Raw genomic sequence first — 16,666 nt, 5'->3', positions numbered from 1 at the left:
ATAAATAAATCTTAAAAATAAATAAATAAATAAATAAATAAATAAATAAATTGAGGCCGGCACCTTTCCCTCCTTCCTCTAAGCCCTTCCCTTGCCTTTTGCCCCTTGTAGTGAAGGCTGCAGCCGTTGTTAGGCTGAACGTCCTAGAGGAAACAAGAATGCTCCCTGTTCCAAGCAAGTTTCTGACTTAGGTAGCAGACACAGAGCACCTGTCATTTGGATAGCCGAGCATGCTGCATTCTCAAATTTTTCTCGCAAGGTGGTTACTCAGATTATTTGGGGCAGGGGAGGAAGAGAGGGGGATGAGTCTTATTTGGTAGAATAGGGTGTTCTGTGAAGGTCTGCATGTTCTGAGCCCGGGAGAGCCACGGGAGAGAGCTGCCCAGGTCTCCCAGAGACAAGCTGGGTGAGCCCAAGGAAGAGCTTGGATATGGCAGGAGCAGGGCACAGAGCGGCCAGTCAGGGAGGACTGGCAAGGCTCCTGGATGGAGTCACCATCATCGGGAGGAGGTTCTTCGTGTGTTGGAGGACTTCTCAGTTTTCTTCAGGCCAGTCTGAAGATGTTTTCCCCTCTCTGGACCACTGTGTCCCCAAGTCAGCTGGTAAACCCAAGCCAGCCACCGAGTGCTCTGGGCCTGCCTGGCTAGTGGCTGGGCACTGTCTCCACCTCCCTTCTTGCCATGCAAAGCCCTCATGTCTCCATGCGCTCTTCTGCAGGGAGGAAATGGTCTCACCACAGCTGGAATGACTGTTTGAGCACAGTTCCCCTGCTGGTCTCATCCTGCAGACACATGGGACCCCGGGTTCCCGCTCTGCCCGGCCCCCCGTGCTGCTCATCCCAGTCCTGGGTATGGGGCCTGGGCATGGCGCCTGGTTTCCAAACTGGCAAGCAAGACCAGTTGTTCAGCAGATGGTTTGACAGCAGCACAGAATATTTAAAAATGGGTCCGTGCTGGAAAATCCAAGGGTTCCATAGTCACTGGAGGGCCGAGGCCAGTGGCCTTGGCCACCTCCAGCCGGAGCCTGGCCTGGGCCAGCAGACCACCCTCAGAGAGCCTTTTCCTGCCTGTGTTTCGCCAGAGTCCCCCGGGGGCTGAGTCCCTTCCGACTGTCATGTTCCACACGTAGTCACTGAGCTTCTGTACCAGGCCAGGGACCACGCTGTTCTTGGTCCCCACACAGGTATGCAGAGCTATGTTCCCAGGGCCTGCCAGGCTCTGCCAAGGTTCCTGGAGACCGCGCGGCCGGGACTCTTGCCTGGGAGTCCAGGTGGAAAGTGAGTTGGGTTGGGGTCAGAGAACCAGGTTCCAATTCGGAGGGTTTAGGCTCCCTCCCGCCCCTGCCTACTTGTTCTGTCAGGCTGTTCTTTGGAAAGCTGCCCTCCATGCCCACCCCCAGTTAATCCTTCCACATGTGGCCCTGGCAGCTCGGATGCCCAGGCAAGGCTTCCTGGCTATGACCCCCACCCAGGCTGGCATAATCTGATCATCGTCCTGTACAGTTTGCTGATGTTGCTTATGGCTAGTATGTGGGCCTGCTTCTCTCTCGGCTAATCCCCGTGGGCCAGGGTGTTAAAGTAAATCTGTTCCAGTGCCTGCATCCCCTTGACGAACATGACGCTCTGGTCTGCTGAGCTGAAGCTCCACTTCCAGAGGGTCATCTGGCTGCCGTCCTGCCGCATGGCTTGACCCTTGTTGTGCAATGCAAGGGGACTCTTCAAAGGGTAGCCTTCCTTAGCTGTGGCTTTTCTGTGCTCCAGGGAGACCCTGGCTTAGACCTCTGCAGTGAGACCCAGAGGTGAAGCCGCCCGTCTGCCCAGATGCACTGGAACTAGGGAGCAGGGCGTGGGCCCCACTCTTGACACACCCCATTCAGTCGGAGGGGCCGAAGCCCACATCCATACATGGGCTTGCTTTACAGATGCTCAGATGTCCATGGCTTCAAGCACAGGATGACCTGCTGTCTTAGGTTCCCAGGACTGCTGTGACAAATGATCTCAAACTCTGGCTTAAAACAACAAAACTTGATTCTCTCACAGATCCGGAGGCCGGAAGTTGAATTCTGTTTCACTGGGCCAAGATCAAGGTGCTGGCAGGGCTGGGTGCTGGGAGAGCCATTCCTTGCATCTTCCAGGTTCTGTGGCTGCCAGTGCTCCTTGGCTTGTGGCCACATCACTCCGGTATCTGTCTTTGTGGTCACATCACCTTATCTTTCTCCTTGTGTGTCTGATTGCCCTCTGTCTCTTTTATAAGGACACTTGTAATGGCCCAGGTTGTGTGGATAACCCAGGGTAATCTTAGCATCTCAGAATCCATAACTTAATCACATTTGTAAAAACTTTACCATATAAGATAACACACATAGATTCCAGGAATCAGGATCTGGTATCTTTGTAGGGCCATTTTTCAGGCTGTCACACCAACTAACCTCACCTTCTCCTGCTTTGCCTCTTGCTCACTCTGCTCCAGCCACACTGGCCTTGCCTCCTTATCATTCTCAAACAAACCATGTTCACTTCTGCCTCAGGGCCTTTGCACTGGCTGTTTCTGCCATCTGGATCTCTTGTACCTTAGATATCTGCCTGGCTCGCTCCCACATCCCCTTCACTTTTTCCTTCAGATGTTGCTTTTTAATTGAGGATGTCCCTGACATTTAAAATCATGTTCCCCTGTCTAGCATTCCTACCTCCTTTCATTGCTGTGTTTTTCTCTTAGTACTTATCACTGTGTCCCCAGCTAGAACATAAACTCAGAGGGAACAAGGATTTTTGTTGTTTTGCACATGGCTGTGTCGCCAGCACCTGGAGCAGTACCTGACATGCGGTGTGTGTTCAGTAACTGTATGTTCAGTGTGTGGGTGATCTGTACTCTGAGCTGTCTGTACAGAGGAGACGAGCAGAGGAGTAGTCAGTAAGAGATACACAAGTTAGATGGGCTCCCCAAGGGGCAGGCTGGGAAGACTTGGTAGGGTAGGCACTCTTAGACAGAGAGGGCAGGCTTAGAAGTCCAGGGTAAGGGGAGAAAGGAGGCAGAGCTAGGCTTGCCTGGGTACAGACAGCGAGGGTGAGGGCCCATGGGATGGAAGGTAAGACAGCGACATCTGTGACCAGGGCATAGCCAGGTGTTATGGCAAAGCAGTGACCTTGTAGTATGGTTTACACAGGGGTGGCTCTGGTTGCTAGAAGATGTGGCTGAGCAGAGGGAGGTGAGGTAAGATGGACCGAGAGACATGATCCCTGTTTGGCGTGAATTTTCACATCCTTTCTAGACTCCACTGTCAACCCACATGTCTCCTTCCACCCCCTCACACCTCTCCGAAGGAAGAAGGCAGTTGAAGAGCCTGTAAGAGATGTTAATGGGTGGGGCTGCTGTGAGTGTGGTACCTTTCCGATGGAAGGGAAATGGGCATCATCACCTTCGCCATCCCACCTCTGTGGCCTGTACGCGAGCTCAGCTTGAATGAGCAGAGCTAACAATCTGTAGGGCTGGCTTTGAAGCCCGGGGCAGGGAGGTGCGTTTGTGTGTCTACTAGGCGGAGGAGACTGTGGGAGAGGGGGGACCTCCTCGTTTGCAGTATGCACAGCAGCTCTCCTGAGGCTCCGTGTACTGGCACCCCAGTTCGGGGAGATGCAAGCATTGGGAAGTCGACCAGCTAGCCGCTTGGTTGCCGAATGCTATCAGAGCTAGCTCTGCCTCCAGGGCTTGGGCTGTGGCCTGAAGGATGTGCTGCCTGCCCTCTTCCTGAAGGAGGGGGCCGTGGACTCTGGAGCCCCAGCTGGTCTTCCTTGTGGTACGGTCAGGGAAGGAGGGTGGGGTAGCCATCTTACCCTGGCTGTGTTGCACAGGAAAGGCCCTGGTCAGCAGTTGGGAGAAGGAAGAGCCAGGGAGACTCAGCTCCCTGTTGCCCCTCCGTCCAGCTGTCGCACAGGGCAGTCTGCCCCCCACCCCCTCCCCGGCTCTTCTTCACAGCTGTTGGGTGGTGAGTGGTTGGGGTTTTTTTCCCCTGCTCTTATCCTCCCCCTTTTCTGTTTGCAACAACCTCTCAGGGGAGGTCAGCAGATCTGCTGGAAGAGATGGTTCCCAGGCCCTCATGGTTTGGCAGCTCGTGCAGAGAACTTAGAGCTGGTTCCCCTGGAACATTCCCCCTTGGGCCCCTCCCTTGGAATGGAAGCAGGGGGTGTTGGTGGTGGGAAGTGATCTAGTCCTCCTTTGCCTCCTGCTTGAGCCAACAGCTTCCTCCCTCAGGTTGGGGCCCAGGAAATGGGTCTGCGACTCCCCCTGCCTCAGTCTTGGGCCCTTGGCCTTCCTATGCAGCCAGGGAGGGGGATATGGCCGACTGAGAGGTCTTTTCCCACAAAGGGCAGCACAGGGCCCAGGAGAAGGAGCTGTGATAAAGCCAGGAAGGCTCAGGGTCAGGGCTGAGTTCAGAATTCTGGCTTCCTCCTTGTTGAGAATGTCCCCTCCCCTGACTATTCAGGAGGACTTTGGGGCCCCCAGCATTCAGTCCATGTGCAGGGGAAAATCATGAAGCCAGCTGGAGACGCTGCGTTACATGGAAGCCTCCTGCTTTGGTCAAAGATGGAGGATGGGGGACCCCCTACTGATATTTTTCCTGTTTTACCAAGTAATGATTGCTTACTGGAGTCCCGTCTAGTAACTTGTTTTGCATGACGCTCCCAGGATCCCAGACCTATGCCAGGCCCATAAAGGGTCCAAGAATGAGGATGCCGGTGGTTCCCTGAGCCTGTGTTCTTCTGGGGCTGGTTGGGATAGGGAGGGCAGGACTTGTCCCGTGGGGAGCACCTGGAATAGCTGGGGCTATTGAATCCATGTGTAAAGGTCACAAGAGAGTAAAAGCAGATTGGCCTTGTTGGCTTATCAGGGAGGGCTTCCTGGAGGACGTGGACTGGGAGAGAGGCAGTGCAGGTGGAGAAGCCTCAAAGAATAAAAGAGGCGGGCAGTGTTTGGGAGGCTGATGACCAGACGACAGAGAAGCCTTCGGAGAGCCACCACTGCTGACCAGGAAGTGGCTGCTTCCCTGGAGCCTGCCTGAGAAGCCACTCTGTCTCATGGGGTTTCTCTCCCTGCAGACACCCCTGTGCTGGCAAGAGCTGGAAGGAGAGCGGGCCAGCTCCTGTACACACAAGCGCTCGGCATCCTGGGGCAGCACAGACCACCGAAAAGAGGTAACTGACTCCTTTGGCTCGGTGGCCATTGAGCTGCCTCCTGCCTAGGCCCAGCGTCGTGGATGCGTCTGCTCCAAAGTGGCCTCAGATCTTCGGTCTCACTTGCCTTTTCCTAACCTGTCAGTGTCATGGCCCAGCTTAGGAGTCCATACCTTTCCACCGGCAGGAGCTTTGCAGGGGACTACAGGTGCCCTCCAGCAGCCAGGAGCAGGGTGGGAGCCGCCACTGTTCTCCGTGTGCTTGGGGTTGTATCTGGATAAGCCATTCCGAGGCTGGAGGAAGACAGGGAGCGAGTTTCTGGGAACTGGAAGCCTCCAACCTCACCACCTACTTAACTATGCATCCAACCTTATTTTTTTTAAAATTTTTTTTTAGATTTTATTTATTTGACAGCACAAGCAGGGGGAGTGGCAGGCAGAGGGAGAAGCAGGCTCCCCACTGAGCAGGGAGCCTGACACGGGGCTTGCTCCTAAGACCTTGGGATCATGACCTGAGCTGAAGGCAGATACTTAACAATTGAGCCACCCAGGCATCCCATCCAGCCTTTTTTTTTTTTTTTTTGAAGATTTTATTGTATTTATTTGACAGATAGAGATCACAAGTAGGCAGAGAGGAAGGCAGAGAGGGGGCGGGAAGCAGGCTCTCTGTTGAGCAGAGAGCCCAGTGCGGGGGCTCGATCCCAGGACCCTGGGATCATGACCTGAGCCAAAGGCTGAGGCTTAACCCACTGAGCCACACAGGTTCTCCCAGCCTTATTTTTAGAAGAAGAGAAAAATAGTTGTGTGTTCCCACTTTTCACTGGCCCTCCCCCTCTCTCGGGAGGATGCCAGTCACTGAGGCTGAGTAGACGGGGCAGCATAGACGGGGATCCTGGGCGGTAAACCACCTCCACCTGCCACGCCAGCTGGCAGTGCCTGAGGGCCGACCCTCTGGGAGTCCCCTCGAGCCACTCTTGGTTGCAAGAACAGAGAGAAAATGTGAAGGGAATGCTCTCCAAGTTAAAAGCCAGTGGGAAATACAGAGTATGTGAAGTTTGGAATGATCAGTAAGCAAGGTGTTTACACTAAGCGTGGTCACGGTGTGAATGGTGCCTGAGAGCAGATCTAAAACCACTTCTTTTTGGCAGTGGTCATAACTTGTATGGCAGATCTCCTCTCTGATTCCTATTTAATTTGGACCCATATTTATTTATTTATTATAAATATTTTAAAAAGATGTTTATTTTATTTGATAGGTCTTTTAAAAGATTTTATTATTTATTTGACAGAGACACAGCAAGAGAGGGAACACAAGCAGGGGGAGTGGGAGAGGGAGAAGCAGGCTTCCCGCCAAGCAGGGACCCCGATGCGGAGTTAGATCCCCCATGACCTGAGCCGAAGGCAGACGCTTAATGTCTGAGCCACGCAGGCGCCGCAATTTGGGCCCATATTTAAAAAGATCTGCATTTCCGGAGCCTTCGCCAGCTGAGGGCGAGTAGGTGGAGAATTACACATGTGACAGGGATAATAATCCAAACCATTTCTAATAATGTGTAATTGTTACAAGATACGGAAGTCAGGACAAAATCTGAGACTCCCTCTTGAGCGTGGGCTCCTTGCTCAGTGCAGTCTCCTTTAAAATGAGGGGAGGGGCTCCTGGGTGGCTCAGTGGGTTAAAGCCACTTCGACTCAGGTCGACTCAGGTCATGTTCTGGGGTCCTGGGATTGAGCCCCGCATCAGGCTCTCTGCTCAGCAGGGAGCCTGCTTCCTCCTCCCTCTGACTGCCTCTCTGCCTACTTGTAATCTCTGTCTGTCAAATAAATAAATAAAATCTTTTAAAAAAATAAATAAATAAAATGAGGGGGAATCCTTCCAACCTTCCTGGTCCCAGGGCCTCTGAGATAGCTGTAAATGGACTTTGAAGAGTGAATTCAAAATCATCATTTCCCATTTCTATTAATAGCGTGGTATTCCACGCCTTTGGAATCCGTGAAAGACAAAAATGGTTTCGGCATTGCGTATTTTGAATTTTTTGGAAACTGATCCATCTGATTCATTTTTCCAACTGATCCGTGGAATACATGAAATTCAGGAACCGCAGATACCTCGTTCATAAGGTCTCTGGCTTGGTCGATGAGCGTATCATCAGTTCTGAACTCACCGAGCTTTCCTGGGAAGTTTTCCATCTTCCTCTTAGGCATTTTGATGGGTCTTGGGCAGCAGCCGCACCAGGGAGGAGGGACCTCCGTGCCCTTTAGCTTTGCTTCACCTGCCTCTCCCCCCTCCCATCTCTGGGCTGCCAGATTTCTAAATTGAAGCACCAGCTGCAGAGGACGAAGCTAAGCCGCAGCGGGAAAGAGAAGGAGCGGGGCTCCCCACTGCCAGGGGACCATGCTGTGCGGGGAGCCCTGAGGGTATGTATGTGTCCGCCCCCTTCCTGGACCTGCACCCCTTGTCGTCGCCCCGTGTGGGGAGGTCCTCACAGGTCTTATGGTCGCTGATTGAGCCCTGTCACACTGCCTGCCCTGTGGCCACCTGGCTGCCTAGGTGGTTTAGGTGCCAACTCGGGCTCGCTGAGTGAACCTGGGAGGGCCAGTGGCTCTCCCCTCCACCCTCACACCCCCTTACCATTGACCCAGTGGTGAGCCTGCACACTCTAGAAGCACGCTCTAGACCTCTCAACGCACTAACTTCTGAAGAAAAACCCCCTGAGTTTTCCTACTACAGTCGACCCTGTCCCCAGATCCTCCTTGACCCTCTTGGTTCTGCTGTGTAGACATGACCTTACCCTCCCTGGTCAGAACTAGTAACTCTTCGTGGCTTTCGGGGCTGGGGGCGGGGATGGTCTGTGATCACTCTGTCTGCCTCCTCCTCAGGCATCCCCTCCCAGCTTCCCCTCAGGGTCACCTGTCCTGCGACTCAGCCCCTGCCTGCACCGGAGCCTGGAAGGGCTCAACCAAGAGCTGGAGGAGGTGTTTGTGAAGGAACAGGGTGAAGAGGAGCTGCTGCGGGTGAGTGGGGTGCGCCCTCGATGTGGGACAGCCAGCGGCCGGCTGAGGGTGGGTGCAGGCCGGCGGGACTCAGGCTCTCTGGGGGGCTCCGGGCCATGGCCGTGTCGGGAGCACAGTGCGAACACCAGCCCGCACAAGGAACACAAATCAAGTTCATTAGATTCGAATAGACTTGGCCAGCAGGACAGCAGAGCCGGGTGGTGGAGCGGAGGCAGGCTTGTGGTGCTGGGTGGGAAGAGAGGGAGCCGGCCTCAAGTAGAAGGGAGACTCCGCAGCCAGGAGGAAGGGTCTCGGCACTGCTCTTCAGCTTACCAACCAGCTCTCTGCTCCCCGCCTTCTCATCCCTGTCACTATCACTGTCCCCTGCCCATGCCTCAGTCGCCTGTGTCCTTCACCTCTCCCCCCATGTCCACCTGGGGACCTGCATTCATCCATGTCCAGGTACCCCTGGGCAGCCTCCCCCGACCCTACCCCACTCCCAGGCAGAATCATGTGCTGCGTTTTTCTGCCATCTCAGGCACGGTCTTAATACTGACACAGTACAACTGGACAGTGCCAGTTGGGCAGTATTAATATAATTGTAAGGGGTACACTCCTCAGTTTATGAGTTACGTACTGGTTGGTTTTTAATCAATGTCCATGTAGGATTTGATACCCACCCAGACACCTGCACACAGTTCGGTGAGCTGTGGGCACTAGTACCAGGGATGGTTAGTACTACTACTAGTACCAGGAAGCAAGGAGGGGGTATTTCCTATGTGATAAGGATGTGCATGCCTGTCCTGCAGGGGCTCGCGTGGTCAGCGTCCTGGTGGTTCACCCCTTAGCATGCTTCTCACATGTTCTTCATCTTTGTGTTCCCGGAGAATGTCCCCACCCTCAAGGCTTACAGCCTGCTGGTGGCGTCACCTTGACGAGACCATACAAATAAACATGTGATTCTAGATTGGGTTGCAAGGGCCAGGGGAGAAATAATAAGAGGGGCTTTCCCTTGAATCAGTGACTTGAGAAATCTGTGTCCTGGTGTCGCTGTGTGTCAGCGATAGTGGCCAGAACAGCGAGGGGAGGAGCTTAAGGGACATTGGTGCTCTGCCGGCCCTGAAGAGAGGGGCCTGAGAGTACTTCCCCACCCTTTTCCCTGGCAGATCCTTGATATCCCTGATGGGCACCGTGCCCCAGCTCCCCCGCAGAGTGGCAGCTGTGACCACCCCCTCCTCCTTCTGGAGCCTGGCAACCTTGCCAGCTCTCCCTCCATGCCCCTGGCATCCCCCCAGCCTTTGGGCCCGGCCAGCCGCGAGGAACACCGGGGTACAGTCGAGGAGCTGGCATCCACCCCTCATGACAAAGGTAAGCTAAGGGGGTCCGGGCAGGGCCCGCCTGAGGTCCAGGGGGCCCTCCATGCGCTTTCCCCCTCTAGTCAATTTCAAGCCTGGGAGTTCTTACTAACCAACTAGAATATCTTCATGGGTCGTCTTTATTCTGTATGCCATACTAGCCATAGAAACAGTGCTTTCCACAGATTCTGATTTATAATTTATACAAAGTCTCTGCACCTGCACTTCTAGTCTCAGTGGGACCCAGGCAAGCAGCGCCTCTCATCCTCCTGTTTCGGCTAAGGTTAGCATGCGGAGTGGAAAGCCTATGGGTCTGTCCGGCTGGTCCACTGTGCACATGACTAGCAACAGGTTTCAAGGCAGTTGGGAAAGACAGACAATGAGCAAATGTGGTCTCTCGCCCCGGGGTCACACTACTTGACCCTGATTGAAACCCACCCTTTCCGACTCCAAATCTCTACTTTGTCCTGTGCCCTGGCTCCTTCCTGGGAGGATGAGACCCAAGCCCTTCCTCCTCACGATAACGACCCTCCTCTCCTATAGCATTGTGGCCTGCCTCCTTGAACTGGATCCTCACAACGGCCTGTGAGGTAGGCAGGTCAAGGGCATGTCTCACACTTCGCAGAGGTAAACAGAGCATAGAGTAATAAGGAATAAATGACAGATAAATACAGATAAAGTCCATATTGGCAACCTAGACCAAGTATGTTCGCTGCGTGGAAAGGGAGAGGGATTTTATCCCACGAGTGGGGTTGAGTAAAGACTGTACAAGAGCTCTTCCTGGAGGAAGGGATAGCTTCGCAACACTGTGGAGAGGACGAAGCTGTGATATGTTGTAGCAGGGTGGTGTGGTCTTGGAAAAAAGCAGGGAGACAGAAGTTAAGATTCCTTTAATGACGACTTGGAGTCCCAATTGTAGTCTGCCTCCTGGGAATACAGAATTGCTGTTGGACCTGATTTTTCCATCAAAACAACTATATTTTTTAAAAAAGATTTTTTTATTTACATATTAGAGCACAGAGGCAGAGGGGCAGAGGGAGAGAATCCCAAGCAACCTTCCCATTCAACATGGAGCCTGACGTGGGGCTCGATCTCAGGACCCTGAGATCATGACCTGAGCTGAAATCAAGAGTCGGTCGCCCAACTGACTGAGCCACCCAGGCACCCCTCAACTATAATTTTTTATTCTGCGTAACGAGGTACAGACTTTCATAAGCTGCCTCAAAGCTGTCTTCAGGTAAAGCATGGTCAGACAATGTGGATTATTAGCATAACACTGCCAAACCCCCCACCACGTGTCCTAGTCTCACCCCTTTACACTGAAGCCTGAGCCCAGGAAGGCAAAGAGCCTCCTTTCCTTCAGCTCCACTGACCTCAGCTTCACTCCTTTTGCAGCCTCCTCTCCAGGCCGCCCAGCCTGCCTTGAAGACAGCAGCCCATCTCCGGTCCTTGCCTTTGCTGCCTCCCCTCGGCCCAATCATAGCTATGTCTTCAAACGGGAGCCCCCGGAAGGCTGCGAGAGAGTGCGTGTGTTCGAAGAGGCCGTGTGAGTACCTCCTGTGGACCTTGCACCGTGGACAGGACAGGGTGGGGTCGGGATGGGGGTGACAGCCCCGTGCTGTCCTCTCTGACAGGCCCTTCTTCCGCCTTGGACTCTCTCTCGGCCTGGGGCCATGGTCAACTTCAGATGCTCCGGATCGCACTTTTTCCGCGACCAAACTTGTTGACATTACCTACTCGGAGCCCTTCAATCTTTGCTTATCATGATCTCTGTGGAAACCTGCTCCCTGCCCACATGCCAGCCACAAGTGCTAGGGGAGCTGGAAAGGAAAGAGATCTGAAACCCAAACCCTTTGTTTTTTTTCTTCCCCCCCCCGCATCCCTGGGAAAGGTGTGAGTTTGCTAGATGGTAATCGGAGAGAGAGAGAGAACATACTAGTAGTTCTTTTCAGGCAAAGAGGGGAAGTGTCTTGTCCCCAGTGGAGTGGTGGGAGGGGGGCCTGAACAGCTTCCTCCCTGCTTCCCAGTCTTCACCCTGAGGCTGTAGTAGTTCAAATGTCATGAACTCCCAGACAGAAATTTCCAGTCCCTACAAGGAAGGACTGTGGAATATTCCCAAGCCAGGTGGGGCAGTTCAGAAGTTGTTCTGATGTTGACTGACTTCTTTACCACAGTGCCTTCCCATCAGCAGAGAGGATCAAGGGCTGAACCTTTCCGGACACCCACCCGGTCCCCCATAGCAGGCACCCCAAAGAGCTCATTTCCTTCCTCCCCCACCAGCTTCACAGTCAGCGGGACAGATTCTCAGTCAGGAAGACTTTTCCTGGCCATGTGAGCTGAGATGTCGCTAGGACAGGGTTGGAGCCTTGAGAGCTCCAGTCGTTGAAGCCTGAGCTTCAGCTCAGGTGAGGGAGAGGACAGTGTGTGGTAGCGACAGAGGGTACAGCTCGAAGGCAGAGTGGGAGTTAGGGAGAAAACATGGCCCCCCAGGCTGTTTGCTCCCAGCTTCACTACATAGCTGTCCAAGAACCCTGGGTCCTCAGGGGTGGTGTGGAGGAAAAGACCAGATCTTGCCCCTTAAGCAGACTGGGCTCGTGTGTCTCTCCCCAGTCCACGTTACGCTTGAGGAGCCACAGTCTGGGATTACTTGTGGAAATGAGGCTGGTGCCTTTCCTGACTCTTCCACACTCATGACTGCCAACACGGGTCTTCAAGCCATCTCCTCCGGCTTCCTGCCCCTGCGTTAATCCTTTGAGAGAGATGGTGACTCCTGGGGCCCTGGGTGGCTCAGTCGGTTAAGCATCGGACTCTTGATTTTGGCTCAGGTCATGATCTCAAAAACAAAAACAAACAAAGAGGTGGTGACCTATAGATTGCTTTCCAAGAGGCCCTGGGAGAGAAATTCTCAGCTCAGTGGGGCCTCTCCCGTGTATCAGCTTGCCCATTGGGAAAGTTCTTGTGTTTCACAGTTCTTCTGTCTCATTTTCCTTTTCCTAGCTGCTGATCCTATAAGATGGTCTGGATTTCCCAGGAGGGGAGTCAAGCCATTCAGGGTCAAACCATCCACCCTCATGTCCTTTGAGTGGGGCTTGGCCTCCTGGGGCACCTTCCCCAGGTGGGCATGCACACACTGAGAGCATTCCCCTTTCCTGCCCATTCCTCACTGTCTGTAAGGTGGGATTCTTGTAAACCCTTCTTGGTCAGGGGAGACCTGGCCGCTGTGGACTCCGCTGGGACCCCAGGCCTTCCCAGAGACCCCCAGCACAGGGGTCTTCACCTCTTTCTTCCCCCTCTTGCCCTGGGCTCACCCCTGCCCTCCTGCTGTCTCCTTCTTCCTGGGTTTGGAATCACTAGAATTCTGCAGTTAGAATGGTCATCAGTTTACCATGCTATACACGAAGTGCATTTTCCTGTCTGTACATTATACGTGAAGAGGAAGGCGATCGAGGGATCTCCCGGTAACAGAGCTTCACCATCGCACCACACCTTGACCTTCCTAGGAGCCCTCACAACCAGCGGCTTCTCAGCTGCTTCCCCCTTAAAGTATGGCCAGATGCTCCTCGTCTTATCATAGGGATTCATTATTCCAGAACTCCCTGACCTCCCTCCTTTCATCCTTCTGTTTCTTCCACATGATCAGAGGAGTGGGGTTGGGAGGGTGGTTCAAGACCACCTGTTGAGTTAGAGCCCAGAGCTCCTGGTCGAAGGTCGAATGTTGGCCCGCCTTCTCACCCGGGTTGTTACCCTTGTGTCTGAGCAAGGGTTTTGGAAAATCACACTTTTCAAATGTGTTCAAGAATGAGATTCCTGGGGCACCGGGTGGCTCAGTGGGTTAAGCCACTGCCTTCAGCTCAGGTCATGATCCCAGGGTCCTGGGATCGAGCCCCACATTGGGCTTTCTGCTCAGCAGGGAGCCTGCTTTCCTTCCTCTCTCTGCCTGCCTCTCTGTCCACTTGTGATCTCTGTCAAATAAATAAATAAAGTCTTTAAAAAAAAAAAAAAAAGAATGAGATTCCTTAGGTCAGTAGATTTCAATAGGACACATTCCCCCCCCCACGCCAGGAGACATTTGACAATGTCAGGGAACATTTTGGGTTGTCACAACTTAAGGGAGGCACAGGTGCTCCAGGCTTCTAGTGGGGAGGTGCCAGGGTCACTGTTAAGCCCCCTCCAGTGCCCAGGGCAGCTCCCCACAACCACAGATTATCCGGCTCAAAATGCCAATAGTGCTTATGCTGAGAGACCCTGCTTCAGGCTATGCAGTGTCTTAGGAAATCATTTTGCCTCGGTCTCTGCTTTTAGGCAAGCAGCCTGCCCTCAAAACACTGTAGTGATGAAACCTCTCAAATTAAAAGATCCCTTGGTCTCCTCTTCTAAAATCATCTCGTCGGGAAGTTCCCCTTCCCATTTAGCTTCAATCCCTCCTGTTTCTAGCTGAAGTAGATTTCCTGTTCAGCTGTATTTCTCATAAATGGACGACTGAGCTTAAAGACTGGTGGTTGCTCCGTGGCCTGTAGTTCTTTGAGTAACTTTGAGTAAGCACCCTGCTTGAACAGAAACCCAGCTCCCCTGCTCCCCTGATGCCATGGCACCTCCTGTCCCTTCTCACTGGCTGTTTCTCTCCCTGTGTGTGTGTGTTTCTCTCTCCAATCTCCAGGTCCCCAGGCCCTGACCTGGCCTTCCTGACTTCCTGTCCTGACAAGAACAAAGTCCATTTCAACCCGACCGGCTCGGCCTTCTGCCCTGTCAGCTTGATGAAGCCCCTCTTCCCCAGCATGGGCTTCATTTTCCGTAACTGCCCCTCAGGCCCGGGGTCCCCCCTGCCCCCTGCCAGCCCCAGGCCTCCGCCTCGGAAGGATCCAGAGGCCCCCAAAGCCGCCTCGCTGCCGTTCGAGCCGTGGCAGCGCACCCCGCCGTCAGAAGAGCCCGTGCTTTTCCAGAGTTCCCTGGTGGTCTGAGGGCCCCAACCCTACCACTTCGCCATGGAGACCAGTGCCTTGGTGGCAGGCCCCTCACTCGCTCCCCTGAGGTGGGGGATGAGGGAGCCCTTCCCTCGCGGCCTTCGAGCACTTTCATTGATTGTGTCAAAGCCCCGCGTCCTCCGCCTGAGGGACACTAGCCCCTCCAAATGTGAGGGGACCTGCCTTCTCCACTAGCAGCTGGGCAGCTCACAAGTCACACCTGTGTTCCTGCCGCCTCTCTCACTTGGTGGAAAATTCACCTGAAGGTCTTGAGTCACCTCACCCTGGGGTGTGAGTCCAAAGGACTGTCTGTGGGGCCCTTGACCTTGTCATGGAGCAAGCTGGCCATGATGGAAGGAGAGGGAGCCCCACAGATTTCCTTCCCTCTCCTCTACAGACATGGAAGAGGAGATCTGAAGAGAGACAGCCCCATCCTCTCAGCCCCCATCCCCTTGCCTCCCTCTCACTGGAGGAGCTAACCAAAGCAGCCCTAAAGGGGCCAAAACACTTGACCAATCGAGCTGCTGGCAGAGGGGGGAACCAAGCGTTTTTCCCAAGTGGCATTTTCATCTCGCTTTCACCCTAAGATTGTCCTCAGCGGCAGCCTGGCTTGCCCAGCCCCAGGTGGGTGGTGGTGGAGAGGGAGAGCTAGCGTTCCTCCCGGTGACAAGCGGCGACTCCACACACCCCCCCACCTGCCCCGGGACTGGGGTGGTTTAGAAAAATGCCTATTTTTCTTTTATCGATGTAGAAACTCTATTTTCTCCCAAAGACACTATTTTTGCAGCTGTTTGAAGTTTGTATATTTTCCGTACTGCAGAGCTTACACGAAATTGAAGAATGTTAATTTTCAAGTTTTCTTATCCTGTGTTTAGAAGTTGTTTTTTTGCAGATCTTCGTGTTAATAGACCAAATAAATAAGTATTCCCAGCAGCTTGAGGTTCTGATAAACATTTTTAGGGGAGGGGAATGGGATGGAGATTGAACGTGTTATATTGAGCATCCTTGTCTTCAAGAGGGGTCTTTACTTAGCATGGGATGATATGGATGTGGGTGTTGTATGCATGTGGGCGTTACGATGTAGGCGTTATGTGGATGTGGGTATTAAATGGATGCACAGAGTCCCTGTCCTCAGGTCACCAGGCTGGGATTCTTTAGATGGACATCTAAGCAATAGGTCCACGGAAAGGCTGTCCAGAATGAAGAGCGTGGTGTTGGTGGGGTGAAGGAGTCAGTGGGGGAAGTCACTAATTCTTGGATGAGTCTGGGAACTCTCCCTAGGGAGAGTGGGTTTCAGAGAGGAAGCAATGGTGACCAAGTTTGACATTGTGGGTGCTCCTTGCACCGGCAAGGGGAACAGGACGAGGGAATGGTCATCGGGTTGAATCTCTTGGCCCAGTTTTAGGGAAGCTTTAGCCCTTCTGGAGTTCCATCTCGTGAGGACCCAGAACACACAGGGGTTTGCGGCCTCTCAGCTTTATAGTGCTGCACCTGTAAGAGCTCAGAGGCTCTGGGGAGAACTCAATAACCATCCCGACGTGCTGATGGCGCGTTACAATTTACAGACATTTTCACGACATATTATCCCCACCATATGGGTGAAAAGTCGGACTACCCCAAGGTCAGGCACAATAACTACAGTCGAGGGGCGCCTGGGTGGCTCAGTGGGTTAAGCCGCTGCCTTCGGCTCAGGTCATGATCTCAGGGTCCTGGGATCGAGCCCCGCATTGGGCTCTCTGCTCAGCAGGGAGCCTGCTTCCTCCTCTCTCTCTACCTGCCTCTCTGCCTGCTTGTGATCTCTCTCTGTCAAATAAATAAATAAAATCTTTAAAAAAAAAATAACTACAGTCGAATCTATGTCAGAAGACCATTCACCAGCTCAGTAAGCATCAGATACCGCGTTAGTGCTTGACATAAAATGTTACTAAAATATCATAGCAACCCAATGAGAGAAATTGATAGATGCCACTGGAATGATGAGAGGACAGAAAGATTGTATAACTTTACCCCCAAGACGCAGATACAAAGTGGGGGCACTGAGATGGGGAAGCAGATCACTTGAATCCAGTGCCCATGCTTCTAACCACAGTGCTCTCCCACTTGTTACTATTTTCCCATTATTTTCAGATGAGGAAAGACTCAGAGGCCAAGAGAATTGTTGGAAGTCCCAGCTGGGGAAGCAGCAGAGCTGGGTGT

The 16,666-nt window shown here is 53.3% G+C and overlaps 1 protein-coding gene across 3 annotated transcripts in view; it reads left to right on the top strand.

The window, feature by feature from the left end:
• Positions 1-15,401, top strand: part of FAM117A (family with sequence similarity 117 member A) — a 45,178-nt gene extending 29,777 nt beyond the window's left edge. For all 3 annotated transcript variants that reach the window (XM_047709306.1, XM_047709304.1, XM_047709305.1), the window contains 6 exons: positions 5,090-5,185; positions 7,468-7,578; positions 8,041-8,175; positions 9,321-9,522; positions 10,905-11,055; positions 14,167-15,401. In XM_047709306.1, the coding sequence (XP_047565262.1) occupies positions 9,429-9,522; positions 10,905-11,055; positions 14,167-14,467 (546 nt within the window). In that variant the 5' untranslated portion in view covers positions 5,090-5,185; positions 7,468-7,578; positions 8,041-8,175; positions 9,321-9,428 and the 3' untranslated portion in view covers positions 14,468-15,401. The remainder of the gene's footprint in view (positions 1-5,089; positions 5,186-7,467; positions 7,579-8,040; positions 8,176-9,320; positions 9,523-10,904; positions 11,056-14,166) is intronic.
• Positions 15,402-16,666: the final 1,265 nt, after the last annotated feature.

Source organism: Lutra lutra, chromosome 16, assembly GCF_902655055.1.
Source record: "Lutra lutra chromosome 16, mLutLut1.2, whole genome shotgun sequence".
NCBI lineage: Eukaryota > Metazoa > Chordata > Mammalia > Carnivora > Mustelidae > Lutra > Lutra lutra.
The sequence above is the reverse complement of the archived record's forward strand: the minus strand, read 5'-3'. Positions and strand labels throughout refer to the sequence as shown.